Source organism: Plecotus auritus (genome assembly GCF_963455305.1).
Source record: "Plecotus auritus genome assembly, chromosome: 11".
Taxonomy (NCBI): Eukaryota; Metazoa; Chordata; class Mammalia; order Chiroptera; family Vespertilionidae; genus Plecotus; species Plecotus auritus.
The window spans coordinates 281,558-307,520 of NC_137777.1; the positions used below are offsets into that span (position 1 = coordinate 281,558).

The 25,963-nt window shown below is 63.3% G+C and overlaps 2 protein-coding genes across 5 annotated transcripts; one reads left to right on the forward strand and one right to left on the reverse strand.

Annotated features, from left to right (window-relative positions):
- Positions 1–1,196: 1,196 nt before the first annotated feature.
- Positions 1,197–11,118, forward strand: CPSF1 (cleavage and polyadenylation specific factor 1). 3 transcript variants are annotated; one of them, XM_080646148.1, is made up of 37 exons: positions 1,197–1,463; positions 3,377–3,404; positions 3,496–3,638; positions 3,739–3,819; positions 3,950–4,101; positions 4,178–4,324; positions 4,401–4,540; positions 4,613–4,723; positions 4,814–4,907; positions 4,999–5,086; positions 5,171–5,293; positions 5,375–5,426; positions 5,507–5,601; positions 5,670–5,744; positions 5,833–5,913; positions 5,987–6,076; positions 6,277–6,387; positions 6,459–6,600; positions 6,699–6,877; positions 6,966–7,102; positions 7,184–7,358; positions 7,430–7,636; positions 7,719–7,808; positions 7,880–8,023; positions 8,095–8,247; positions 8,806–8,922; positions 8,994–9,084; positions 9,155–9,239; positions 9,310–9,451; positions 9,534–9,686; positions 9,769–9,945; positions 10,029–10,095; positions 10,168–10,215; positions 10,301–10,456; positions 10,544–10,673; positions 10,776–10,914; positions 10,997–11,118. In XM_080646148.1, the coding sequence occupies exons 1-37, from the start codon at positions 1,320–1,322 to the stop codon at positions 11,042–11,044; spliced, it is 4,335 nt and encodes a 1,444-aa protein (XP_080502274.1). In that variant the 5' UTR covers positions 1,197–1,319; the 3' UTR covers positions 11,045–11,118. The 3 variants fall into 3 exon arrangements, with proteins under 3 accessions (XP_080502274.1, XP_080502273.1, XP_080502272.1); XM_080646147.1 differs by having other exon boundaries at positions 1,228–1,463; positions 4,598–4,723; XM_080646146.1 differs by having other exon boundaries at positions 1,228–1,463; positions 10,301–10,673.
- ADCK5 (aarF domain containing kinase 5) lies at positions 11,105–25,304 on the reverse strand. 2 transcript variants are annotated; one of them, XM_080646150.1, is made up of 15 exons: positions 25,222–25,304; positions 17,321–17,427; positions 16,436–16,585; positions 13,676–13,751; positions 13,345–13,545; positions 13,128–13,268; positions 12,932–13,045; positions 12,712–12,843; positions 12,558–12,641; positions 12,330–12,411; positions 12,158–12,236; positions 11,990–12,081; positions 11,663–11,915; positions 11,457–11,573; positions 11,105–11,364 (listed from the first exon to the last, which is right to left on the reverse strand). In XM_080646150.1, the coding sequence occupies exons 1-15, from the start codon at positions 25,231–25,233 to the stop codon at positions 11,259–11,261; spliced, it is 1,746 nt and encodes a 581-aa protein (XP_080502276.1). In that variant the 5' UTR covers positions 25,234–25,304; the 3' UTR covers positions 11,105–11,258. The 2 variants fall into 2 exon arrangements, with proteins under 2 accessions (XP_080502276.1, XP_080502275.1); XM_080646149.1 differs by having other exon boundaries at positions 11,108–11,364; positions 12,158–12,411.
- Positions 25,305–25,963: the final 659 nt, after the last annotated feature.

Sequence of the window (25,963 nt, forward strand, 5' to 3'; positions counted from 1 at the left end):
GTGGGAGCTGCACCCTACTACCACTGCCCTCCCCACGGCTGCTCCTTCAGTATCTGTCTCTGAGCACTGACCACCTCTCTCCCACAGACCAGTTCTTGTTCCCTTGTTAGGGCACTTGGCCAGGCCAGTCTGCCCGGCCTGTGGGCCCCGACTTACTCGGTTATCACTGGTCCATGTGGTGTGGATGCTGGGAGCTGCTGTTCTGCCTCCTCAGCACATCCCTCAGTCCTGGCTTCAGGACTTAGGACTCTTGAAGGGGGTCTGGTGTGGCTCAGGGGTCACACACCTGCCTGGGCATCCAGTGGCCCCTCCTGCACAGCTCCAGGGTCCAGACTTGGAGCCTGGTTGCTGATGTGAGCAAGTGGGCCAACATGCACGCAACACGCATTTATATCCCATTTCCTCGGGTGTGACTATAGTTTCTTTATTTCTTATGATTCTGTTTCTAAGGCCCAGGCCTACCCCAGAGTATCTGGGGGCGACTCCCTACCAAGGGAGGAGAGGGCTGCTTCGCTGTGAGAGGTCCTGGCTCCAGGGTCCTCAAAGTGGACAACTGTGCCAGGCCTGGGAAGGGAGCAAGACCAGGAGAAAATGGCTGTGCTGGGAGGAGAGCAGGGAAGTGAGGTGGTGATGGTGGTCGCAGGGAGTGTGTGTGTGTGTGTGGGGGGGGGGGGACTGGCAAACACGTGGCCCCAGGCGCCTGGGACTGGGCCTTGGGCGCCCGGGTTTGGTGGTCACGGTGGGGAGGTTGCTCTGCGGGGCTGGAGGGTGGGGTGGAGAACACAGCTTAGCCTGGGACTGGTCGGGCTTCCTCCACACCAGCGGGCGGCACAAGCCGGGGCGCCCCTTCTCTCCTGGTCAACACTATGAGGCTCGCCTCGCTCACTCAGGCGCCAGCTCCGGGCACAGCGCCTCGCACGGGGGCTTGGAGACTCGCCTCTTCCTGCAGGGACAGCCAGCACGCGGACTCCATCCTGGGTCAGGCGGGGGCCCAGCCGGCCCTGAGCCGTCGCACCCTCGCCTCCAGCGGGGACCCGGGAGGGAACTCGGGCGAGCTCGGGGCGTCGGAGCTCTAGACGCGGAACCGCTAAACCTGCCCGCGGCCACCAGGGGCCGCTGTCGCCCCTGCAGCCGCTCCGCCGCGGGGCATTGCGCAGGCGTAGGACCCGGAACCTTCGCGCTCAGCTTCCGGGCCCGGCCGGACTGTGTTCACCGCCGTCCCGGTCCCCCGCGAGCCGGCTCCAACCGCCAGGTGAGGGGTGGTCGCGGGCGGCCCGCTCCCTCTCGCTCTCGGCCCCGCGTAGCCCGGGACCGGCACCATGTACGCCGTGTACAAGCAGGCGCACCCGCCCACCGGCCTCGAGTTCTCCATGTACTGCAACTTCTTCAACAACAGCGAGCGCAACCTCGTGGTGGCCGGCACCTCGCAGCTCTACGTGTACCGCCTGAACCGCGACGCCGAGGTAGGCCCGCGCCGCCGGCTCCCGCCCTCCACCGCCCAGTGCTCGCCGAGGCGGCGGCCCGGGGGCCAGGGAGAAGCCCGCGGGTCGCAGCGCCTGAGCGCGAGGCTGCCACGTGACCCTGCCGCCCCCCAACCCCCTCCTGCCCGGGCGTGCGCCCTCCCTCGGGCGCCCTACTTGCTCTTTTGTTTCTCCAAGTCGGGGATGGGAAGGCCTGCTGTGGGATCGGTAGTAGGTGAACAAAACCCAAAAAGAACGGGGTCGGGGAACTTCCCCTTAAAAGGAGGCGCACCTGTGAGCACGCGTAGGTTGCAAGAAGCGGACGGGGGAAGCAGACGATGGGGGAGGCCGAGTGTTTCCAGCTGGCGGAGTGGGAGTAGGTCGGGGGAGGACAGGGAGGCGCAGGGAGCTCAGCCGGAGAGGAAGTCGAGCGGCTTCTTAGCGGCTCCTGAAGGGCGAGTGAGACCTAGGGTCACGGATGGCGAGTGGAGGGTGCGCCGGCTGCGGGGACGCCCTCCGCAGAGGCCGGGCAGGGCCAGCAGAGCTGGGCCGGGGTGTGGAGTAGACGGTCCGGTGAGCGTGGACAGCCCTGAGGGAGCGTGTGCACAGGGAAGGAGGAGACGGAGGAGTAACTGGCAGGAAAAGAAGGGTCGGTGCAAAGACGAGCGAGTCGGCAGCATGTTGGCAGGAAGGGAAGGAGCCAGGAGAGCCCTCAGGAAGCTGTTCACGCCCTTAAAGAGCCGAAAAAATCCCAAAGATGAATGAGACCAGACTGCAAAGTCCGCGCCCCGCACCTGCTCTCTGGCCCTTTGCCAGCTCTCACACCAGAGGGTAACGTGCGGGCAGGTAGTGATGCCGAGGGAGAGCTGGGCAGGGTCCCCAGTGGTCCTGCCCCCCCCCCCCACAGTGCCCTGGAGCTGCCAGCAGCGCTGTGCCCCTGGCCACACCCCCGCGGGCTGCTCGGAGCAGCACAAAGCACAGTTCTAGGTTCATCCATCAACGTTCTTCATCTCAGAGATGCAATAAGTTTCTCAGTAGATTTAGTAATCTCCCAAAGTTACATGGAAGTGACAAAAGTTAACAATATCCAAGGTAATTCTAGAGATGGCTGAGGTGGGTACTTGCCCGGCAGGAGTGTAGAAAAGTGTGTGTGTGTGTGTGTTTGTTTTAAAGCTGCTTCATGAGACCGACTTAGGGTGATGGATGTTACACTTCTTTAGTGGTTTTTACGTGTGAACGGACCTTTTAGTCGTGAAGTGTCTCTTTTTAACTCAAATACTTTTCACCTTAAGACCCACTCGGTCCAGCTGACATGTCTTCTCGTTGGAGAGTTTGTCCCCACGGATGTGGTTCCGGTATTTGGGGCTGAAGGACTGTGTCAGTGTCTTCCTGTTTGTTCCTTTATTTCTCACTGTTTCCTTCTTCTTGGCTCCGCTTTGTATCGGTCGTGTGTTTCTATTTGTTTGTTGTTGCACGTTTGTGTCATTTCCTCATTAGTTACATTGGAGATACAGCAGGCCTCCTTGATTTATGACATTTTGGCTCAAATGAGCACTTTTGCCCCAAGTGATACAGAACATTTGTATTGCTCTAGCCCTGTGTACACCCCCCCCGCCTTTGTTCTGCGGACCAGTGTTTCACTCTGCGGGGGCAGAGCCAGGCAGGTTAGGGGTGTGTAGAGCATCTGCCCAACCTTTGACCCTGCTTGGGGTGGGCTCGAGAAGCCTGTGTCCAGGTTGGGGACCCACGTGTGAGCCTGTGGGGCTGGGTGTGCGTGGCTCTCCATAGGCCTCGTGCTCCCCACTCCACTGAGGGTCCAGTCGGGGCCACCCGGGTGGTCATTCCTCCTCGTCCTTCCACGAGGTGGGGCCACTGGTGCAGCAGCTCCTCCTCACTGCCTCCCCTCCTTCCTCCAGGCCCCGGCCAAGAATGACAGGAACACAGGTGAGCACCCGGGCGGCTGTGCTGGCCACGTGCCTGAGGGTGGGCGGCTGTGGCGAGGGAACCAAACCTGTACCCATCGCCTGTCCCCCAGAGGGCAAGGCTCACAGGGAGCACCGGGAGAAGCTGGAACTGGTGGCCTCCTTCTCCTTCTTCGGCAACGTCATGTCCATGGCCAGCGTGCAGCTGGCAGGCGCCAAGCGGGATGCCCTGCTGCTGAGCTTCAAAGACGCCAAGGTGGGTGGTGGGCTTGGCGGGGGTCCCGGGCACAGCGGTGGGTGGGTGGCAGGCTGGCAGGGCTCGGTGGCGGGTCGAAGCTCTGGCCTGCTGTCCCCAGCTGTCCGTGGTGGAGTACGACCCGGGCACCCATGACCTGAAGACGCTGTCTCTGCACTACTTCGAGGAGCCGGAGCTGCGGGTAGGCAGGCTGTGCCCGCCCCGCCCCTCTCCCTCCCCCACCGCCCAGCCCTTCCCACCCCCTTGCTTCCCCCGAGGTCTCCCACTGGCCCCTGGCCCCATGGCCTGCCTGATGGCTCTCCACCCCCCAGGACGGGTTCGTGCAGAACGTGCACACACCGCGGGTGCGTGTAGACCCCGACGGGCGCTGCGCGGCCATGCTCATCTACGGCACGCGGCTGGTGGTGCTGCCCTTCCGCAGGGAGAGCCTGGCCGAGGAGCACGAGGGGCTCATGGGAGAGGGGTGAGTGCCGGGGCACGTGGGGGGCCGAGCCCCACCTGCCCTCCGCCCTCCACCCGCTGAAGCCCTCACCCCCCAGACAGAGGTCCAGCTTCCTGCCCAGCTATATCATCGACGTCCGGGCGCTGGACGAGAAGCTGCTCAACATCGTCGACCTGCAGTTCCTGCACGGCTACTACGAGCCCACCCTGCTCATCCTGTTTGAGCCCAACCAGACGTGGCCCGGGTGAGGCCCCTCTGCGGCGGGCCCTGGGGGGCGGGAGCGGAGCGGGAGCCCTGGCTGACCCACCTGCTGGTCTCAGGCGGGTGGCCGTGCGGCAGGACACGTGCTCCATCGTGGCCATTTCACTGAACATCACCCAGAAGGTCCACCCCGTCATCTGGTCCCTCACCAGCCTGCCCTTCGACTGCACCCAGGCCCTGGCGGTGCCCAAGCCCATAGGTGAGAGCCTGGTGGGTTGGGGGAGGTAGTGTGGAGCGGCCGGGCCCTGCCCACCAGCCTGTCCTCCTCCAGGTGGGGTAGTGGTCTTTGCAGTCAACTCGCTCCTGTACCTGAACCAGAGCGTCCCCCCGTACGGCGTGGCCCTCAACAGCCTCACCTCAGGCACCACCGCCTTCCCTCTGCGTGAGTGTGGGTCGCGCAGGGCTGGGGGGTGGTTTGGGGCGGGGGGGGGGGGGCTGCTGGTTCCCTGACACCCCTCCCCCGCCTCAACAGGCACCCAGGAGGGCGTGCGGATCACTCTTGACTGTGCCCAGGCGGCCTTCATCTCCTACGACAAGATGGTCATCTCCCTCAAGGGCGGAGAGATGTGAGTCCCCCTTCAGGGACCCCTGTACCCCCAGTGTTGTCGTCCCGCCCGCCCCGGGAGCCTTGCCCAGCTCAGTGTCCCTCTCCCACAGCTACGTGCTGACCCTCATCACCGATGGGATGCGCAGCGTCCGTGCCTTCCACTTCGACAAGGCCGCCGCCAGCGTGCTCACCAGCAGCGTGAGTGGGGGCGGGGCTGCGGGCAGGCTTGGGTCTGGGTCTGGGTCCAGTCCCCCTCACCACCGCCCCACCCTCCCCTCTCAGATGGTCACCATGGAGCCTGGGTACCTGTTCCTTGGCTCTCGCCTGGGCAACTCCCTCCTTCTCAAGTACACGGAGAAGCTGCAGGAGGCCCCGGCCAGTGCTGTCCGGGAGGCCGCTGACAAGGTGGGTGCCGGGGGTGTCTGTGGGGACTCTGCCCCTGTGCAGGGTGTCCCCAGGGCTGCTCACCGCCCTCCTGCTTCCCAGGAAGAGCCTTTGTCAAAGAAGAAGCGAGTGGACTCCACAGTGGGCTGGTCAGGTGAGGGGGCAGAGGGCAGAGGGCAGGGGCGGTGCTGGGGCCAGAGAACAGGGCAGCTCAGAGCGCTCCGTGTGCTACAGGTGGCCAGTCCGGGCCGCAGGACGAGGTGGACGAGATCGAGGTGTACGGCAGCGAGGCCCAGTCAGGCACACAACTGGCCACTTACTCCTTTGAGGTGAGGTTGTGCTCAGAAGGGGCCCCACCCTGGTGGGCCCACCCGCCTGACCACTGCTATGCCCTCAGGTGTGTGACAGCATCCTCAACATTGGACCCTGTGCCAACGCGGCCATGGGCGAGCCCGCCTTCCTGTCTGAAGAGGTGCCCGGGTTGGGAAGGCGGGTGGGGGCGGTGTGCAGGTTGGCAGGTGGCTTGCCTGGGGGCCCTGTCCTCACCTCGGCCCCTACAGTTTCAGAACAGCCCCGAGCCGGACCTGGAGATCGTGATGTGTTCTGGCTACGGCAAGAACGGGGCCCTGTCTGTGCTGCAGGTGTGTGGGGGGCAGGCCAGGGTGGGGCCTCCTGGGGACCTGGGTGGACAGATGCACCCCATTGTCCTTCCAGAAGAGCATCCGGCCCCAGGTGGTGACGACCTTTGAACTCCCTGGCTGTTACGACATGTGGACAGTGGTTGCCCCTGTGCGCAAGGAGCAGGTGCGTGCGCCCCAGGCTGCGAGAAGGCCCCGAGGGTCGACAGGTGCTGTGTCCGTGAGGCCGAGGGGCCGGGGGCTGAGGCAGGCCCTGCTGTGCGGGTCCCAGCGGAGGCGTCAGAACTTGCTCTGGCTCGGCTGAGGGGCCGCCCCTCTAGGCACCGGGCTGGGTGGTGAGGTGCTCTTTCTGTCCTCCCCTCACAGGAGGAGACCCCTCAGGGCGAGAGCGCGGAGCAGGAGCCCAGCACCCCTGACACAGAGGACGACGGGCGGAGACACGGGTTCCTGATTCTGAGCCGGGAGGACTCCACCATGGTGAGGGGCCTGGCGAAGGGGTGCTGGGTGGGGCCCCTGCTAGGAGTGTGCCTCACCACTGTTGCCCACAGATCCTGCAGACTGGGCAGGAGATCATGGAGCTGGACACCAGTGGCTTCGCCACACAGGGCCCCACAGTCTTTGCCGGCAACATCGGGGACAATCGCTACATCGTGCAAGTGTCACCGCTGGGCATCCGCCTGCTGGAAGGAGGTGGGCCCAGCGGGCGGGTGTGCGTGCGGGCGGGCCGGCGGGCAGGGTTAGTGTGTAGCGGGCAGGGTTAGTGTGTACTGACTGGCCTGTGTTTGCAGTGAACCAGCTGCACTTCATCCCCGTGGACCTGGGCTCCCCCATTGTGCAGTGCGCCGTGGCTGACCCCTACGTGGTCATCATGAGCTCCGAGGGCCACGTCACCATGTTCCTGCTCAAGAGCGACTCCTATGGGGGCCGTCACCACCGCCTGGCTCTGCACAAGCCACCGCTGCACCACGTAGGCCCCTCCACGCCCTCCACCCCCGGCCCTTGTCCCCAACCACGTCCCTACCCCTCCTAGACCACTGAGCCCCCTCCCCCAACAGCAGTCCAAGGTGATCGCCATGTGTGTGTACCGCGACGTTAGTGGCATGTTCACCACCGAGAGCCGCCTGGGCGGGACCCGCGATGAGCTGGGCGGGCGCAGTGGCTCCGAGGCGGAGGGCCCAGGCTCAGAGACCAGGTGTGTGGGGGCTGGGGCCGGGGTCCTCGGGGCTGGGGTCCCCAGGGCGGGCCACCCCTGATACACGCCTGTGCTCCCCAGCCCCACAGTGGATGACGAGGAGGAGATGCTGTACGGGGACTCGGGCTCCCTCTTCAGCCCCAGCAAGGAGGAGGCGCGCAGGAGCAGCCAGCCCCCCACCGACCGGGACCCCACCCCCTTCCGGGCTGAGCCCACACATTGGTGCCTGCTGGTGCGGGAGAACGGAACCATGGAGGTGGGTGGCGCCCTGTGCCCACGCAGCCGCCCCTCCCCACTCCTGCCTCCACTAACCACCTGTCCTCTCAGATCTACCAGCTCCCTGACTGGCGGCTGGTGTTCCTGGTGAAGAACTTCCCGGTGGGGCAGCGGGTGCTGGTGGACAGCTCGTTCGGCCAGCCCACCACGCAGGGCGAGGCCCGGAAGGAGGAGGCTACGCGCCAGGGGGAGCTGCCCCTCGTCAAGGAGGTGCTGTTGGTGGCGCTCGGGAGTCGCCAGAGCCGGCCCTACCTGCTGGTGAGCACAGGCGGGCCCCCCGCCCCATCCTGAGCCGGCGCTGTCCAGGCCCCTGATGACCCGACACCACCCCCCCTTCCAGGTGCACGTGGACCAAGAGCTGCTCATCTACGAGGCCTTCGCCCACGACTCGCAGCTCGGCCAGGGAAACCTCAAAGTTCGCTTCAAGAAGGTGCGGGCTGGCCCAGGGGTGCTGGGCAGGGTGGGGGCAGGGGCGGGTGCTACAGAACTCCCCTCCCCCAGGTCCCCCACAACATCAACTTCCGGGAGAAGAAGCCTAAGCTGTCCAAGAAGAAGGCGGAGGGTGGCGGTGCTGAGGAGGGGGCCGCGGCGCGTGGGCGAGTCGCGCGCTTCCGCTACTTCGAGGACATTTACGGCTACTCGGGGGTAGGCCGGGGACCGGGGAGCCCGCGCGGTGGGGCCTCGCCCCCGCAGGCTCCTCACGGTGCTGCCCCCAGGTCTTCATCTGTGGGCCTTCACCTCACTGGCTTCTGGTGACCAGCCGGGGGGCCCTGCGGCTGCACCCCATGGGCATCGACGGCCCCATCGACTCCTTCGCCCCGTTCCACAACGTCAACTGCCCCCGCGGCTTCCTGTACTTCAACAGACAGGTAGCTGCCCGGTGGGGCTGCCAGGCAGTGTAGGTGCGGGGCCGGGAACAAGGCCCTGGTGACGAGTTGGAGCTGCAGAGGGTGGGGGTGGGGGGGCAGGCCAAGGAGGGGAGACCTGGGCTTGCTGCTGAGAAGGTTGAGGGCACCTGCCTGGGTGACCGGAGTTCAGGCGCTGCCACTGCTGTCAGCTGAGACCCCAGCTCTGCCCCTTAGGCGCTGTGGCTGGCTGAGGCGCTCACCCTCTCCGAGCCTCACTTTCCTCATCTGTCACCCGAGAACTCAAGTGATGATGGTGCTGATGCACCCAGGACTGGGTGAGGGGGGCGCTGGGCCCTGGCAGGGCCCCTCACCTATCTGTGCAGACCCCGGCATGGCCAGTGTGGGCCACCCTTTGCCTCCAGTGCTCTCGGGTCCTGGTCCTTCCTTGCCCTGGACGACCCCAGCTGCCTGCTCACCGTGCTGCACAGAGCGGAGGCCGATCCCAGGGAGCCCTGAGGGTCTGGGGTCACCTATTGTTTTCAGTGGGTGCCTGGCCTCACTGATCCCCTCAACATCCAGGGCGAGCTGAGGATCAGCGTCCTGCCTGCCTACTTGTCTTACGATGCCCCGTGGCCCGTCAGGAAGATCCCGCTGCGCTGCACAGCCCACTATGTGGCCTACCACGTGGAGTCCAAGGTCTGAGCCCCCCTGAAGGCCAGGGACCTTCTGGGCCTGGTCTCTGGTCTGTGACACCTCCACTCCTCCAGGTATACGCTGTGGCCACCAGCACCAACACGGCATGCACCCGGATTCCACGCATGACGGGCGAGGAGAAGGAGTTTGAGACCATCGAGAGAGGTAGGAGACGCTCCAGCTGGGCCTGCTCTTGGGGCCGCCCCCCCCCCTGACCGGAGCCCTGTCTCTGCAGATGACCGCTACATCCACCCCCAGCAGGAGGCCTTTTCCATCCAGCTCATCTCTCCCGTCAGCTGGGAGGCCATCCCCAACGCCAGGTGAGGCTGGGTCAGGTGGGGCGGGAGGGAGGCAGGTGGCAGGGCTGCATCCTGACCCCGACTCCTGCAGGATCGAGCTGGAGGAGTGGGAGCACGTGACCTGCATGAAGACGGTGTCGCTGCGCAGCGAGGAGACTGTGTCAGGCCTCAAAGGCTATGTGGCTGCTGGGACCTGCCTCATGCAGGGGGAGGAGGTCACCTGCCGTGGGCGGGTAAGCAGCCAGCGGGCAGAGACCCGTGTGCCAGCAGCCCCTGTGTGTTCCCTCACGTCACCACCTCCCTCCCTGCACGCAGATTCTGATCATGGACGTGATCGAGGTGGTGCCCGAGCCTGGCCAGCCCCTGACCAAGAACAAGTTCAAGGTCCTGTACGAGAAGGAGCAGAAGGGGCCTGTGACCGCCCTGTGCCACTGCAACGGCCACCTGGTGTCGGCCATCGGCCAGAAGGTGGGTCCCTGCCCCTGTGGCCTGTGCCGACCCACGGTCCCGCCTGCCTGCGAGCCACGGGCTGCCACCTCTCCCACCACAGATCTTCCTGTGGAGCCTGCGTGCCAGCGAGCTGACGGGCATGGCCTTCATCGACACCCAGCTGTACATCCACCAGATGATCAGCATCAAGAACTTCATCCTGGCCGCCGACGTCATGAAGAGCATCTCGCTGCTGCGCTACCAGGAGGACAGCAAGACGCTCAGCCTCGTCTCCCGGGTACCTGGGCGGTGGGGTGGCCCTGTGCCAGGTGGTCCCTGTCCCCGGTGACCCTGATGTGACACCCACCCCTCGGTCCCCAGGACGCCAAGCCCCTGGAAGTGTACAGCGTGGACTTCATGGTGGACAGCACCCAACTGGGCTTCCTGGGTGAGTGCAGGACTGGGGCTGGGGTCCATCTGAGACTGTGGTGACCAGGCTGACTCGGGGCTCTGTTCCCAGTGTCTGACCGTGACCGCAACCTCATGGTGTACATGTACCTGCCGGAGGGTGAGTACTCCCTGACCCAGGGCGGGGGCTGGGTGGGGGCTGGATGGGGCTGGGCGGGCTATGACCTGAGGTCCCCCTGGCCCAGCCAAGGAGAGCTTTGGTGGCATGCGCCTGCTGCGTCGGGCGGACTTCCATGTGGGTGCCCACGTGAACACCTTCTGGAGGACCCCGTGCCGAGGTGCTGCTGAGGGGCCCAGCAAGAAGTCGGTCGTGTGGGAGAACAAGCACATAACGTGGTTCGGTGAGGGCCTTGTGGGTGGGGACGAGGGGCAGTGGCACGGGTGGGCAGGTGGTGCTGGGATCACCGGGCTCACACTGTGCCCCATAGCCACCCTCGACGGCGGCATTGGGCTCCTGCTGCCCATGCAAGAGAAGACCTACCGGCGGCTACTGATGCTGCAGAACGCGCTGACCACCATGCTGCCCCACCACGCCGGCCTCAACCCCCGCGCCTTCCGGTGAGCATGCCTCTGCTTCCCACCCCCACACCTCCCCAGGTCTGTCCCATCCCCCCACCCCCCCAGGCCTGCCCCAGCTCCCCATGCCTAACACCTCCCTAGGATGCTGCATGTGGACCGGCGCACCCTGCAGAATGCCGTGCGGAACATCCTGGACGGAGAGCTGCTCAACCGCTACCTGTACCTGAGCACCATGGAGCGCAGTGAGCTGGCCAAGAAGATCGGCACCACACCTGACATTGTGAGTGACCCGTCTACCTCCCCTCCCCACCCCGCCCGCCCCGCCCGCCCCGCCCCTCCCCTCACCTGCCCTCTCCCCACAGATCCTGGACGACCTGTTAGAGACGGACCGGGTCACTGCCCACTTCTAGACCCCTGGACACAGCCACTGCCACCACCCCTTTTTGTACAAAACACAGGAGAAAAGATTTGTTTGGTTTGATAAGTACGTGTGGTCATTGCAGGGCCTCCTGGCCCTACCAGAGGTCAGAGCCCCCGGGGTCCCCCCACTCCAGCCGACAGTTGCTCAGTGTCCCGGGTCGGGGGGCGTCCACATCTCCAGTCCTGGCTGCCTGCTCTAGGGCCCTAGGTTGCAAGGTACTCGTACAGCCCCTCATTCCTGGGCATGAGGTCCAGGTGCACCAGCACTCGAATCAGGAGGACTGTGAACCGCATGGACAGGCTCTCCAGCCTGGGGGGGGCAGAGGAGAAGAGGGGCCGCAATTCAATGGGGAGCAGGCCCTGGCCTCCCACGTGCCTGCTGGGCCCCACCTGTCCACTCACCTCAGGGCCACTTCAAACTTGAATGTCTCCCAGATGACCCTGATGTGGCGTAGGAGGCTAGTGCCATAGACACTCGTGTGCGCTGAGCCTGCCAGGCGGCTCCAGCCCTTGACCGCACTGCCAGAGACATGGTCAGCCCAGCCCAGCTCTCCCCCGCCCCCACCCAACCCCACCCCACCCCCACCGGGCTCCCTGCCAGCACCTACCTCTTGGCCATGAGGAAGTAGCGATCGACAGGGGCGCCAAGGGAAGTGTTGATGGCGCGGACGGTATTGATGTTCCGCAGCACGAGCAGCATGGGCCGCGGCAGGGCCTTGAGCACGGCCATGATGTCCTCGAAGTGCTCCCGCGCCATGGCCTGCATGTAGGCCGCCTCCTCTCGGCTCAGCAGGTGTGAGCGCCACAGCTGCCCCAGGCGCACGGGCCTCTGCATGAGCACCTCCGAGAACAGGAAGTAGTCTGGGGGCGGGCTGAGTCAGGCTGCGTGCCCGCGTGTCCCTGTGCTCGTGCGTGCACACACGCCCCTGCCTCACCTTGCACCCCAAGTGCCGCCGCGTGTGTCTTCATCGAGCTGTCGTCTCTCAGGATGATAGCCCGCCACAGCTGGCACAGGGCCGACCGGTCCCTGCAGGGCCCAGAGTGAGCCCAGCCCAGCAGCACAGACAGGCCAGGCTCAGTCCTGCACCCCCCACCCCACTTACTTCTCATCCAGGAACTGGTAGAGCCCGTGGTCCAGCAGCACCAGCTCTGCCTTCCCGTCCGGGCCTTTCCGCACCAGCACTAAGGACAGGGCACACGGCTCGTGCTTGCCTGCCCCAGCCCCAGCCCCAGCCCTGCCCCAGCCCCAGCCCTGCCCACTGTGGCGCTTCCTACCGTTGCCAGGGTGGGGGTCCGAGTGGATGAAGCCCGTGTAGAAGATCTGCTCAGCGAAAGCCTTGATGAGCTTCTCTGCTATCTGGGGCAGGGACAGGGCCACGCCACTGTCAGGGCACATGAGGCACCCCCTCCCTTGTGACTCCCTGCGTGCACGGCACACCCATGTCCCCACTGCGCACGTGACAGGCACACCCTCCCCCACTCCACACCCGCACATGCACTCACATCCTGCACGGCCAGCCCCATGGACTTGATGGCCTCCACGTCGTTGACCTTGCAGCCCTCACAGAACTCGGCTGTCAGCACGCGCTGGGAGAGAGCGAGAGGCTGACCTCAGCAGGCCGTGCATCCCTGCCCCCACCCAGAGGGCCCAGCCCACCTTGCTGGACATGTCCCAGAACACTCGGGGGACCACGACGTAGTGGAAGTGCTTCAGGTCCTGTGCACAGCGCTCCGCGTTCCGGGCCTCGTTCTCGAAGTCCAGCTCCTGGGCCAGGATCCCCTTCAGGTCCTGGGGGCCACATGGGCAGGCAGGTCAGGGCCAGGCGCAGCCCAGCCCCGCCCCGCAGAGGGTGCCGCTCCTGCCCGTGGGTAGTTACCTGGAGGACCCAGCTGAAGCCAAAGCTGGGGTGCATGAACTCCACCAACCTGAGCAGGAGCTCCAGGGTGTAGATGTCCCCGTCGAAGCGGTCCCGCAGGTCAATGTACTGCACCTGCACGGGCAAGGCACTGCACCTGCTGCCACCCAAGCCTGCCGCTGCCTCCCCAGCCACCGCCAGCAGGGGGGGCCTGTACCTTCACAGCCACGACGGTGCCATCATGCAGCCGGGCACGGTGGACCTGGGCCAAGCTGGCAGCGGCGATGGGCTGGTAGTCAAACTCCTGGAAGAGCTTGTGGGGTAGGGCGTGGAAGTCTTCAAGGAACAACTCGTCCACCTGGTGGAGAGGGTTCTTAGGGCGGCGTGGAGGCCCCGCCGAGCCCGCCCAGCCTCTGCTCCAGGGTGGGGCTCACCTCCCGGAAGCCACGAGTGAGGGCCCTGTCCTCCAGCACGCGCAGGGTCCGGATGTACTCGGGGGGCAGCAGGTGGTTGAAGGAGCACAGCCCCTGGCCCAGCTTCACGTAGAGGCCCCCGTTGTAGATGGCCCCGGACACCAGGGCGTCGGCCGCCCGCTGATGACACGCAGACATCACCTCCAAGTACCCCGGGCTGTTCTGACCATAGGCATGGAGGGGGGATGGGGGCAGGCAGGCACCTCCTCAGTCCTCCCAACACCCAACTCCTCCAGAATCCCGCCCCACAGCACAGACGGGCCCCGCTGTCACCGAGGGCGCACGGACAGACCTCTTCCACCCCTCGCAGGACGATGTTCGTGCACCACCAGTAGTCCGCGGAGATCTGCAGGCCGACCCTCAAGGACCTGCCGGCACAGGCTCCCTCAGCCCCAGCAGGCGCAGTCTCAGGCCCCCCTCCACCCGCCCCTCGGGGCCCAGGGCCACAGGAGGCTCGTCCCAGCCTCTGTGCTCTCAGCGTCCATCTCATCTCCTGGTCTGCAGAACCGGCCACCTGCACCCACTCCACCCTTCAGCCCCTGAGCAATGCCCCGGGGCCCAGGACCCATGGGAGTGACAGCTGGGTGGGGGTCTGTATTCTTTTAGAGCACACTCGTCCTAAAGGAAAACCCACCCAGGACTGGGCACACTTGCAGTGGCCGGCTGGCCAGCTCCCATGTGAACACACCCTTACCCCAGGCCCTCACACTCCTGGTCCTGCCTCCTCCACACTCCCAGGCAGGGCCCGTGGACAGGAGCCCCCAGGGAGTCGATTCCCAGATGGGGATCCCCACTGCTCTCCTGCCAAGGCGACAGCCCAGTGCAACCCCAGGCCCAGGCCCCTTCTGGTGCCTCCAGATCTGTCCAGGGCCCTGTGTCTGAGGAACTGACTACTGAAGAGGTCTGGCTGCAGCCCCGACTCAACACCCATGGAATTTCTTGAGTGACAGCAACATCTCTGACTCATGGTGGCCCCGATGGTTTATAACGAAGGGCCTGATGACTAGAAAGACCCACCCTATGATTAGAGTTTTGGGGCTCTGAGCCAAGTGGTAGCCCAGCGGGGAGGGGGCTGGCGTCTTAAATTCAGTCACGAGGCTACTGACATGCTCAGCGGTGCCCGGGCACTGAAACCCCAGCTGGGACTCTGGACACCAGTGCCCAGGGCACTCCACGTGGACAGGCACATCAGTGCCAGGTGGGAACAGGTCCGAGGACCGGAGTTGTGATCTGAGACTTCCCAGGCCCAACCCTGTGCATTCCTCCCTTAGCTGGTCCTGCTCTACACCCTTTCTGTAACAGCACCCCAACCCTCAGCACAGCATGTCCTGAGTTCTGGGAGTCGCCCTGGGGACTGTTAACACTGAGAAGGCTGTGGTCCCCCCCAATGGGGGCCCCAGAAGTAGCAGCTGGTGTCAGAGTTGTGGACAGATGTGGGGGTTTGGAGGACTGTGCCCTGACCCCCAGTTTAGCCAAGTGAGCCCAGGAGACACTGGGGACTGCTCCAGAAGGCAAGACCCAAGACACGGACTCTAGACCGACCCTGGTGCTGAAAGGGCTGCTCCTGGGGCATGTGGTGATAGGGAAGGTCAAAGGTCATAAGGGAGCAGCTTCCTGGTTGTGTTTATGAAGGAGAAAGTCCTTGTTTAGGAAACACTCAAGCTTTCAGGGATAATGAGGCATGTTGACAACTTGCTTGCAAAGTTTCCAGCAAAAAGTTCTTTTGTGTTACTCTTGCAACTTTTCTGGACATTTGAAATTGTGACCAAAAAGAGGGGGGGGGGGCAGAGACTGTAAAAAGGTCCTAAGCAAACCTCCCAGCCCCCCACCCCCGAGTCTTTGTGCACGGGGCACCTGTGACACACTCTGACCTCGGCCTCCGGCCACAGAACAAGCATCGGTGAGTCCTGGTCACACTCAGCCCCTCCCCGCGACCTGTGTCCTTCCCTGGGCTCCTGCACCCATGCTGACCGCTACCCAGGACCTGCTGTATGTCCTCTGTCTCCAGAGGTCCTGTGGTCACCCAGCCCCCGCCACGACGCCCCATCAGGCCTGCCTGTCCTGGCACCTGTAAGGCTTGGCGCAGACGGGGATACTCGTCTGGCTCCCTCCCTCCAATCCCAGCTCAGCCTCTGACAGTGGGCGATGGGATGTGCTCCCGGGAGGGGTGTCCGACACGCAGAGCAGCCACACGAGGCAGGCGGACAAGCCCAGGCCAGCCAAGGGGGCATTTCAGCACCAAGCTGCACAGGGACAGAAGAAAAGGCAGGTCCAACTCCATGCTCGGTCATCAACCTCGAGGCTTGCACAACAGAGGTCCCCGCCAGGAACCAGCCCAGGAGGGCAACTGGGAGTTCCGGGCAAACCTGTCAACTGCCCACCAGGGAGAAGTAATGGGCTTGCTTCAACCTGGAGGCGGGGTGAGCGGGCGGTCAGCCATCTGGCATCTCCGGCCTCGAGCAAATCTCAGCGAAGCCTCTGGCTAGGTGCCTGAAGGCCTCCGTGGCCTCCGCCTTCCTTCCGGGGGAATCGCCCAGGCCCGAGAGGCAGCAGGTGTTCACAGCTAGCAGATCGGACACCTGCCCCAGCAGCACCCTTAACTAGGGTCTCAGGTGAGCCCTTTCCACAGGCAATCTTGAACACAGTGCATTTGGGCAAACAAAGGTTTTACTCAGTGCCAAGAGCTGGTTCTTAGGCCTTTGAGGCTGAGGAACTCCTGGATCGGACCAGGAGCAGGAGTGCTGACCCGAGGGGCTCCTCTGGGAGGTCAGCCCTGCCCCCGAGGGTCAAAAAGCCTGAGGAGCAGACAGCACCAGGTCCACTCCCGTGCTCTGGGGTGGGCTGAAACCCCTGTCTGGGTGCCAACTCCAGACGGGGAAGTTGGGGCAAGAAGGCAGGTGAAGAGGAGGGTGGAAGGCACCATTCCCCTCCCTACCCCCAGCAGTCAGGGCTGATCTGGAGGGTCTGTGGAGGCGTGTCCAGTGTGACTGCACTAGGCCCATGAGGGCGGGGCTGTGCAGGGAGAAGGAAGGGCCACGCCACCCAGCCCTACCTGCCAAAGCGCGCGACGCCGTCCACCATGAGCCGCATCCTCCTCCTCTCCTGCGGCTCTGCGGTGAGGTAGCGGACGCCCAGGAGCAGCGGCAGCCCCACGGCCGTGGAGGCGAACACCTTCTTCCATAGGGGCTGGGATCCCAGGGGCCTGGGGGGACAAAAAGGCACAGCTGGCTGCTTCCCGTCTGCACCCCATCCCTGCCTGGCCTGGGTTGTGCAGGTGACGCTGGTCTCAGATGCTCTCTGACCCCGGTGTCCAAGTCACCTCACCTGAGCCCACAGCTCCCCCGATGCCAGGCTCCAAGGGGCCAGTGGATGGAGAAAGTGGATCGTTGACCACATGGAAAGCCACTCACGGGACCAGGCCCGCTCACCCTATAGTCACCCACCATGCACCTTGCCAATGGCCCACTGGACTGCAAGCGCCAGGATGGCAAGGCATGCAGGTGGCACACACTGAACATGGGGAGAGGTCAAGGCAAGGACCACAGTGGGACCAGCACCCACTCCGAGTCTCGCCCGCACCCCCGCCCAACTCACTCTGCCCATCCTGCAGAGGCGGCCACATGCCCTGCCCAGCACTACGGGCCCTGGGACCTAGCACTGAGTCTTCCCTGGCTCCAGTCTCGACCCTCGTGCCCCTGTGTCTTGTTCTGGCCCCACTACAGCAGCCCCTCCCACTTCCTGTCTGAGCCTCAGCTCTGGCTGCCCTCTGCTCGTCATGCTGTGAAGGGATCCTGCCCTGGAGCCCCAGTCCCAGGTCCGCCCACCACACCAGGAGCAAACCCAGCCCGTCTTGTGTGTGGAGGGTGCGCAGAGAAGATCCGGCCACAGGCCCACAAGAGGCCGCCCATCCTGCCTGGAGAGGCTGCCGAGAACTCACCACTGAACAGGCGGGACCCTGAGGCTTCTCCTGAGGAAGGCGGGGGGGCCTGGCCAGCGCTGCAGCCTGCCCTGCACAGCAGTGCAGTGCAAGTGGCAACGTGGTGACTGCAAAGTGAACAAGAGCACAGGGTCAGGTGAGGCGGCCACACGCCCTGCCCTGCCCTGCCCGGCCTGTGGGCCCTGGGGCCTAGCACTTAGTCTCTCCTGCGGCTGAGACCACTGGCCCAAGCCTGAGGGAGGCATTCCGCAGGAAGTGCCAGCAGTGCTTCACCACACGGGGAAACGGGCCTTGCTTAGGTCATTGTTCTGAGAGTAGACGAAGGCGCCAGAACTCCTGTTAGGCAAAGTGGAGGCGCCAGCAGGACGGGCAGAGAAGCTAAGTTCCCAGGAGGCTCTCTGCCCACTGGCAACCTTGGTCCCCAATCTGACTTGAATTACGAGTCTTATCAGTTCCTCAACTACAAATGTTCCAACTGCAAATTCTCAGTTTCTAGGGAAAAAAACACTGTGTATAGTAAGTCATAGCCCACAGCACAGATGTTAAGATTATCACTGTGTGCCCGGCCGGCATGGCTCAGTGACTGAGCGTCGACCTATGAACCAGGAGGTCATGGTTCGATTCCTGGTCAGGGCACGTGCCCGGGTTGGGGGCTTGATCCCCAGTGTGGGCTGTGAAGGAGGCAGCTGATCAGTGATTCTCTCTCATCGTTGATGTTTCTATCTCTCTCTTCCTCTCTGAAATCAATAAAAATATATATTTTTAAAAAGATATCACTGTGAACTCTGGGCCATATAAGGAACTGACTTTCCAATCACTTTCTGGCCAAAGCATGCAGCCCTGAATACAATTTCAAGGACAGCAAAAGTCAAAGGAAAATGTCCATGACCTATTGTCCCGAGAGGAGGACGGTGCTGGCAGACCTCTGCCCAGCAAGGCCACACACAGTGAGGCCAGAGCGGACGGGCGTTCTGCACCCTGCTGCCCCTCTGGCCTGCACACCTGACCCGGCCACATGACGGCACACGGCCATGCCGCACGGAAGAGCAGGCCCAGAGAACGTGTCCGTGCGCACACGGCGGTCAGTTCCCCGGACGTCAGTCAGAGCCTGCAGAATGGCTGGGTCCAGGAGGGGGTCCCAACCACCTCCCACTGGGCATCCAGAGGGGGTTTGTGACAAGCACACTTGCCCGGAGGGTCAGCCCCACCTGCCCATACCATGCCTGTCCCTAATGCCGCTCTGCCCAGGCCCCGCCCAGGCCCTCCTGTGCGCCCCACCTGGCTGGTATCTTCTATAACGCACATCCACCCGCCCACCCAACTCTGCCAGGAAGACCAGCCTGACAGTGGGCCCTGTGTGTGACCAGGGCCGTGGGGACAGCAACGGTTGCCAGGGAGGGAGGGACCCTGCAGCCTGGCAGCGAGGGGATATCCACGTGGAAGCTGTGGGTTTTCTAGGCAGAGGACACGGCGTCAGTGAAGGCCCGAAGCCAGGAGCGGACAGGGTGTTTCTGAGGAGACCGGCCGTGTGGGTGGAGAACGCATGTGGCCAGAGGTGAAGAGGGGCTGCCCAAAGGGAAGGGTAGGGGCAAAGAGCCGGAGATAGGCGGGCGTCCCAAGGCCCTCGCCAAGGTCTTCCCCAGGGAGGGGGCGCTGTGCTGGGGACATCAGCCTTGGGGAAGGCAGGGACAGGTGTCCACTCAGAAGGCTGAAGCCCAGGTCAGAGCGGTGGCCGGGGAGGGGCTGCTGGGAGAAGGAGCCCAGAGTGTCCTGGGCAAGCGTGAGGAGCCCGGAGTGCAGCCCACGGCCACGAGCAACAACCCACAGCAGCCACGGCTGCCAGCGCCAGGCTCACACTTACTACCAGTGACCCCAAGACACCCCGACAAGCAGACACGAGGGGCCCTTCTCTCGGCAGCTGCTGGCCTCTGCAGAGTCGTCAGGGCCCAAGCGTTGGGCACTGGTGCTGGGCACGGTCACTTACAAGCCTCTCTACTTCTGTGAATATTTCCAGTTCTTTCTAACAAGATGTGAAGTAAAAGGTCATTGGGAAACGTGGAGGACCGCTGAGGTCAGGAGACTAGAGAAGCGGAACACCAGGTGCAAAGCAGGAACCCGACCTCGACCTGGGACCGTGGTCGGCAAACCGTGGCTCGCGAGCCACATGCGGCTCTCTGGCCCCTTGAGTGTGGCTCTTCCACAAAATACCACAGCCTGGGTGAGTCTATTTTGAAGAAGTGGCGTTAGAAGAAGTTTAAGTTTAAAAAATTTGGCTCTCAAAAGAAATTTCAGTCGTTGTCCTGTTGATATTTGGCTCTGTTGACGAATGAGTCTGCCGACCGCTGACCTGGGAGAACCCCACCCCAGACGACCTGAGTGGGCACAGACGTGCAAGCCCACCTCGATGGGGCAATTTTCACAAATTAAAGGTTTGCACCAAGTCTGTCGGCCCCATTTTCCAACAGGCTCACGTGATGGTCAGCATTTCTTAGCAATAATAAGCGCCAATTAAGGTGTGTACGTTCTTTTTCAGACACAACGTTCCCGCACACTCAATAGGCTATATGCACCAAGAAACAAAAAATCCACAAGACTTGCCTTACGGGGACACTGGCATTACTGCAGGGTCTCCAAGGTCTGCCTGAGCTCTTAGCATGTGGGGCATGATAAAGTTTCCATGGTGACGGGAGCATATGTCCTTGTTCAGGGAGTGCACAGCGAAGGCGAGAGCAGCGGTTCCCAGCCTTGCTCTGGCCACGCCCCCTCAGCATCTCTAACATCCTGATGCCCTCCCTGTGGTGTATAATTCTTATTATTCAAAAAGTGAGCTCCTGTTCACGTGGAGGAAGCCTAAAAGGCCAAAGCTTAACTTGGTCTAAACAAGCTTCCCAAGAACATGGCGTCCATGAAAGAAAAAAATAAGAGAACGAAAGGACAGTTGAAGTCCTGAGGAAGAAATCCCTAAGAAACTGTTAAAAAAAAATAAGCGATATGAAAAAATAGCAAATAAAGTTTCAAAACATGTAATAGAGAACTGAAATGCATCAGTATGTCACAATACATATTCATATACTGTATATGAGGCCCCTAGAACCACAAGAAATGCAAAAAGTTCATTTACTTCATCCTCGATCGCCCCTTTAAAAATCAAATGACCCCCCTGCTGGGAACCACTGGCCTAGAGCAGCCGTTGCCACCTTTCGGACCTCGCAGACCTGTGGGTCCACGGGCCACCAGTCAGTTGGCAACAGCTGGTCTAGAGGGTCTGAGTCGGAATGTCTGTCTTACTACCAAACGGTCCAATGACAACAAAACGTACGTTGTCAAAGAGAAACAGAAACACCGGGGCAGGACGTCAGCAGTGGGCAGGCCGAGGTGGCGGGCTGTCAGCGGGTCCCCGTGTGTCTGTTTTCACGACAGAGGCTCCAGCACCTGCTGTCCTACTGGATGTCTCGGCCGGGAAGGTGGCGTTTCAGAGCCAGGCCAGGGGTCCTCGCTAGGACGTGGGGCACTGCCGGCAGACACTCGGTTGTCACCGTCGGGGGAAGGGGGGCTCCTGGCATTGAGCAGGTGGAGACCGGGCCAGGACAGCCGCCCAGGCTGAGCAGCGGGGGGCAGGCTCTGGATCTAGACATCAGGGGCCAGCACTGGAATCCAGGCACCGGCACGTACCGGCCATGCTTCCCTCTCTGTGCCTCAGCTTCCCCGGCTGTGAAGCGGGACCGCCGCACCGGCAAAGTACCGATCAAGTGAACGGGGGCTTGCAACGCTCGGAGCACAGGAAGGCAGAGGTGCGTGCTGAGCTCCCGTGGAGTCAGCGAGTCGCTCCGCTCTCCCAGGCGTCCTCCTCACTGTGCCACGCCACCTGGCTGCCCCCAGGCCCTCCCCTCCCCTCAACAACCTGTGCACCCCACCTGGCACAAAGCAGGGCACACGTGCTGGGTCGAAGTGACCTGTCTGTGTCAGCACAGCTTCTCCCAAAGGAAAAGAAGGGCTTATTTTGCCAAGAAGAGAGGAGAGACTATTCCCAATACATGGAGAGCTTGGCGAGGGTTAGTTACAGGATGCAGAGAGTGGAAGGACCAGAGGGGAAGGGCGGCAAGGTGGGGTGTGCTGTAAGGCCCACGGGGTTCACCACGGCAGACTAAGAAGGAAGCTTGCCAGAGCTGACCAACCACACTCATTCTGAGACGTCAGCGTTCAGAGCCAAGGTCCGAAGGTTATCCTAGCAACGGGCCAACCATCGGAGAAGCGGAGCCAAGGGCCTGGTTCAGAGGCTGTGTGTGCAGCACCCCAAGCCTCGGCACAGGAGCCCCAAGACCACGCCCAAACCCAGCATCACCGAACCCCCAGGTGCCCCTGTGAAGGCTGAGCATGTGGCTGCAGGTGCTCTGGGCACCTCTGACTCAGCTGGCAGAAGCCTGCAGGGGCGGGGGGCGCTCCCCCAGAGGGCTTGCCTTCCCGTCCTTGCCCTGGAGAAGACCCGCCCACCACTGGGAGGGCTCATCCCCAAAGAAGCGTGGGCAGCCCCCGCCAGGCACAGGATGGCCGTGGCCACTCAGGGTTCCTGGTAACCCCGTGAGGTGGCACAGGGCACGCACATGGCTCCTGACCCGCAGCAGCCTTGTGTGGATGGGGTGTCATGAGTGGGGAAGGGTCCCCGAGTGCTGAGCCCCAGGACGGAGGAACAGGCTGGCCTGCAGCCTCGAACCACCACCTGGTGCCGGGGCTTCTGCCCTGCTGACACCTTTCCTCTCTGACCGGGTAACCGTGTCCACCTTCCAGGCTGGAGGTGAGAGGTGGTGGAGATAAAGCTCCTCACTCAGGGCCTGACGCCTAACAGATGCTCGACAAAAGGAAAGCGTTTGCTGAAGGGGCCCCGGCCCAGCCGACACCATCCTGGTCCCACACTGGCCCTCCCTGAGGCCCTGGAGAGCAGAGGGTCCTGACAGCCAGCGGGAGAGCAATGCCCCCAGGGCATTCATTTGCAAGGGTTTGGTGAGACAATGTCAAGTCACCTAACTCACAGATAACTTTCAACGGTTCTTAATGTCACCCCCCAACTCACAGACAACCTTCAACGGTTGTTAATGTCACCCCCCAGTGAGTCCAATAAAAACTTTGTAAAGGATTTTTTTCTGTTCTAGCCTAAATTACCCATCAATCGATAAACCTATAGGCTTGGCCCCGCTGGGCAGCTCGGTTGGTCAGTGTCGTCCCGATAACCAAACTTGCGGTTTCGATACCCAGTCAGGGCACATACAAGAATTAACCAGTAAATGCACCATGTAGTAGTACAACGAAGAGACAGATGTTCCTGTTTTCTCCCCCTCCTCTTCCACTCTCTTAAAAAAAACGGATGGAAAAGAATCCTCAGGTGAAGAGTAACGACAACCCCACACGCTGTTCCCTCACAGAAAAGAACGCTGCGTCGTAGCCATTTCACTAGCAGAGCGGAGCATGACGCCCCGGCTGCGCCCCAGCCTCCTGACGACCGTCACGGCTGCCACAGGCTCCGGTGAGGAAGCGGAGGACCAGCGTCCACAGCCTCTGAGCCATGACAACCCGGTGCCAGGTGCCCGTGGACAGACCTCCTGGTAGGCGCTCCGCCTGCATCATGTCCTCACCAACTCAATTCCCAGCAAGGCCTCCTCCCTCACGCCCCTGTGACCAAGGTCCCTCTGGGAGACCCTGGACAGCCCGCCCTGTCCTCTGGGCTGCTGTCCTTCCAGGAATACCCTTCCGTCCACCCTGACTCACCCCCACCCCTGCACCTGGCCATCCCTCCGCTACGGACCCTATCACACAGGAGTGACTGTCAGCTTAGCCCCTGTGCCCCCGAAGACTGCGCAGGGCCCACCTCTCAGTCACGCCTGTACTCTGAGATCCAGCATGTGCTCGGCCAGATAAAGCAGGAACTCCACGGGAGTTGAACCGAGATCAACAGTGATAAGCACAGAACGAGCCAGAACCCACGTGGCCCCGTCGAGGACACTGGCTGCGCAGCAGGTGGAAGGACAGTCCAGCAAGAGACATCCCCGAAGCCCAAAGGGGTCACGTGGCTATAAACGTGGGGCAGAGCCTGCAGCTAAACCTTCCCGGGTCCCGTCCAGGGTAGCTTCCAGCACATCACACATAACCTGAGCCACACGCAGGGCCTGAGCACCAGAGGTATCTGGACACAGGTGCAGAGAGGGCTAGGGGTCCCCAGGAAATGCTCCCACATGCCAGCACCTTCTTGCCAAGACACTTGTCCCTGCACCCCTCCCACTCCCTCAGCCTCCAGTGTGGACAAGAGGAGATGGGCTTCCCGTCCCCGGCCTGTCCTGCTTCCCTCGAATGTGCGCACAGTGTGTCTGCAGACATCCAGGGCTCATCAGAACTTAGCTAACAACGTACAAAGCAGCAAAAAAAGATCTCTGAGCAGTGACACGCTAACGGATGATGGGTAAGTGTGTGTACTTTAATGCAGGACAAAGACCGTGTGTGGTCACCAGCCAAGCTGCTTGCTTTCCTAGCACCGTGTCGATTAGACAGCCGATTAGAAGGAATGTTGGCGAGATGTCACTGCAGACAAGCTGCCCAGGGCAGTAAGAAGCCACCACCAGCCCTGGCTGGTTTGGCTCAGTGGATAGAGCGTCGGCCTGCGGAATGAAGGGTCCCGGGTTCGATTCCAGTCAAGGGTACGTGCCCGGGGTTGTGGGCTTGATCCCCAGGGTGGGGCGTGGAGGAGGCAGCCGATCCATGATTTTCTCTCATCGTTGATGTTTCTCTCCCTCTCCCTTCCTCTCTGAAATCAACAAAAATATATGAGAAACAACGAAGAAACCTGCACAGACCTGGAAGGACCCCTGACGTTTAAGAACAGGTCAACAGCACCAACTCCCGCCAGGAGGGGCGGCCACACAGACGTGTGAGCCTGGGAACCTGAGCTCCTCCGGGTGAGCCTGGGAACCTGAGCCCAGGGGCGGGGCCTGGAGGACCACCTCGGCCCCCGAGGTGCCACGCCCTTCGGTGGCTGCGAGCAGCTCCTAATCAGGGGCTAAAGCCATGGCCTGGGCACTGACTCCATCTTCTGAGCCCCGCGTCCTGGGGCTGCTCACTGCCAGCCACAGGCTCACGGCGTGAATGTCTCCACCTACCAGGCTAGGTTTGCAAGAAAAAGGCAAGCTCCACAGAAAACCGACCTTTCGACCTTTAGGAGAGCGCAGGCCAGACCCCTGGGGGGAGCGGTGACAAGGGCGCGAACTGCGGAGAAGCTACGGACGGGAGGCCGCCGCCAGGCACCAGCTGCCGGGTCAGGGTCAACGCGAGGAGTGGGCAGGCCGCCCAGGGCCAGACGGTGCAGGAAGGACCGAGGGCGGGAGGCTCGAGTGGGGAGCCGGGGCAGGTGCCAGCTCAGCGTGGCCGGGTGGGTCGGGGACCAGAGGGAAGGGAGACGGCGAGGGCTCGCAGCCTGGGTCCTGGCAGGGCCTGAGCAGCGGCGGGTCTAAGGGACACACGCGGGCGGGCCGGGTTTCCACGGGCGGGCTGCCGTGGGAAAGGGCGTCTGTCCGGGGAGGTGTCCGTGAGGTGAGAGCGAGGCCTCCGAGCCCGTGAGGAAGAGGGCTCCCGGGTGTGCGGAGCACACTCTGCCGGGGGCTCCTGAGAGGCACCGGCACCTCCCAAAAGGGCCTGGGGGCCGCGAGGGGAGTCCGGGGGGCAGGGCACCTGAGGCTGTGAGGGACCCTGAGAGCGCTGAGGTCGGGGCGGGGCGGCCCGGGGGACAGGCTCCCTGACGGGCCCGGACGCCCCGGCTGTGGGGTGCGCAGGGACTCGGGTCTCGGGGCCCTGAGGGGCCCGCACCGGTGCCTGGCGGCGGCGGGGAAAAGGGGCGCCGAGCCACGCCGGCGAGGACTCACCGGTCTCCACATGTTCCGGCCGCCGCTCAGCTCCCGCTCCCGCTCCGGCTCCCGCTCGGCGCTGGCTCGCGTCGCCCCGCCCAGCAGCCTCTGCGGGGGAGGCGCATTGCGCACGCGCGCCCGGTGGAGGTGGGCGGGGCCTGAAGCCACGCCCCGACGTGCCCGCGTCCGCGGTGGCGCAGCGCCCCCTGCCGGCCCCCGAGGCCCAGCGTTAGGGCTCAGGCGACCGACGCGCGGCCGGGGTGCATCGGGGCCGCTCCCGCAGGCACGCCCCGTCCTCCCCGCCGCCCTGGGGTCTCCTCGCATTCCGTCCAGCCCTCACGAAGGGGACGGACCTGGGACCTGCGGGCTCAACGCTTTTGGGCCGGTGGGTGGGGCGGGTCTCGGCCAGAACTCGGTTTCCTCGCCGCGGAACGAGGCCGCAGCCCCCGAACTAATGGGGCTCGGTGTTCCGTGCAACGCCAACGTCCATTTGGCCGATGGAGGCCGGTGATTCTCATAGCAGCGGTGCCGGGACTCCCCGTGAAAGGTGAGCAGCGGGGCCGGGCCCGAGGAGAATGTGTGCTCCTCCCTCAGGAAGGTCCTCCCAGCCCCGCCAGGGCCGCCCCCGCCACCCCGCCTTCTGCTTCCCGCTCACCCAGCCGGGCAGGTCACCCCCACACGCCCTCCGCTGCCGGCTTCTGACGTCAAGCGGCCCTGCAGCCCGGACCTCGGTTGGTGACACCTGGTCTGGAACCCGCCT

Bases quoted from the DNA above. Each gene is read 5' to 3' on its own strand.
- CPSF1 (XM_080646146.1), top strand. From the start codon at position 1,320: ATGTACGCCGTGTACAAGCAGGCGCACCCGCCCACCGGCCTCGAGTTC. The intron at 5,427-5,506 runs GTGAGGGGGCAG...CGTGTGCTACAG, and splicing joins CTCCACAGTGGGCTGGTCAG to GTGGCCAGTCCGGGCCGCAG. The intron at 6,878-6,965 runs GTAGGCCCCTCC...CTCCCCCAACAG, and splicing joins ACAAGCCACCGCTGCACCAC to CAGTCCAAGGTGATCGCCAT.
- ADCK5 (XM_080646149.1), bottom strand. The intron at 13,269-13,344 runs GTGAGCCCCACC...CCTCTCCACCAG, and splicing joins TCACTCGTGGCTTCCGGGAG to GTGGACGAGTTGTTCCTTGA. The intron at 12,082-12,157 runs GTAAGTGGGGTG...TGGGCCCTGCAG, and splicing joins TACCAGTTCCTGGATGAGAA to GGACCGGTCGGCCCTGTGCC.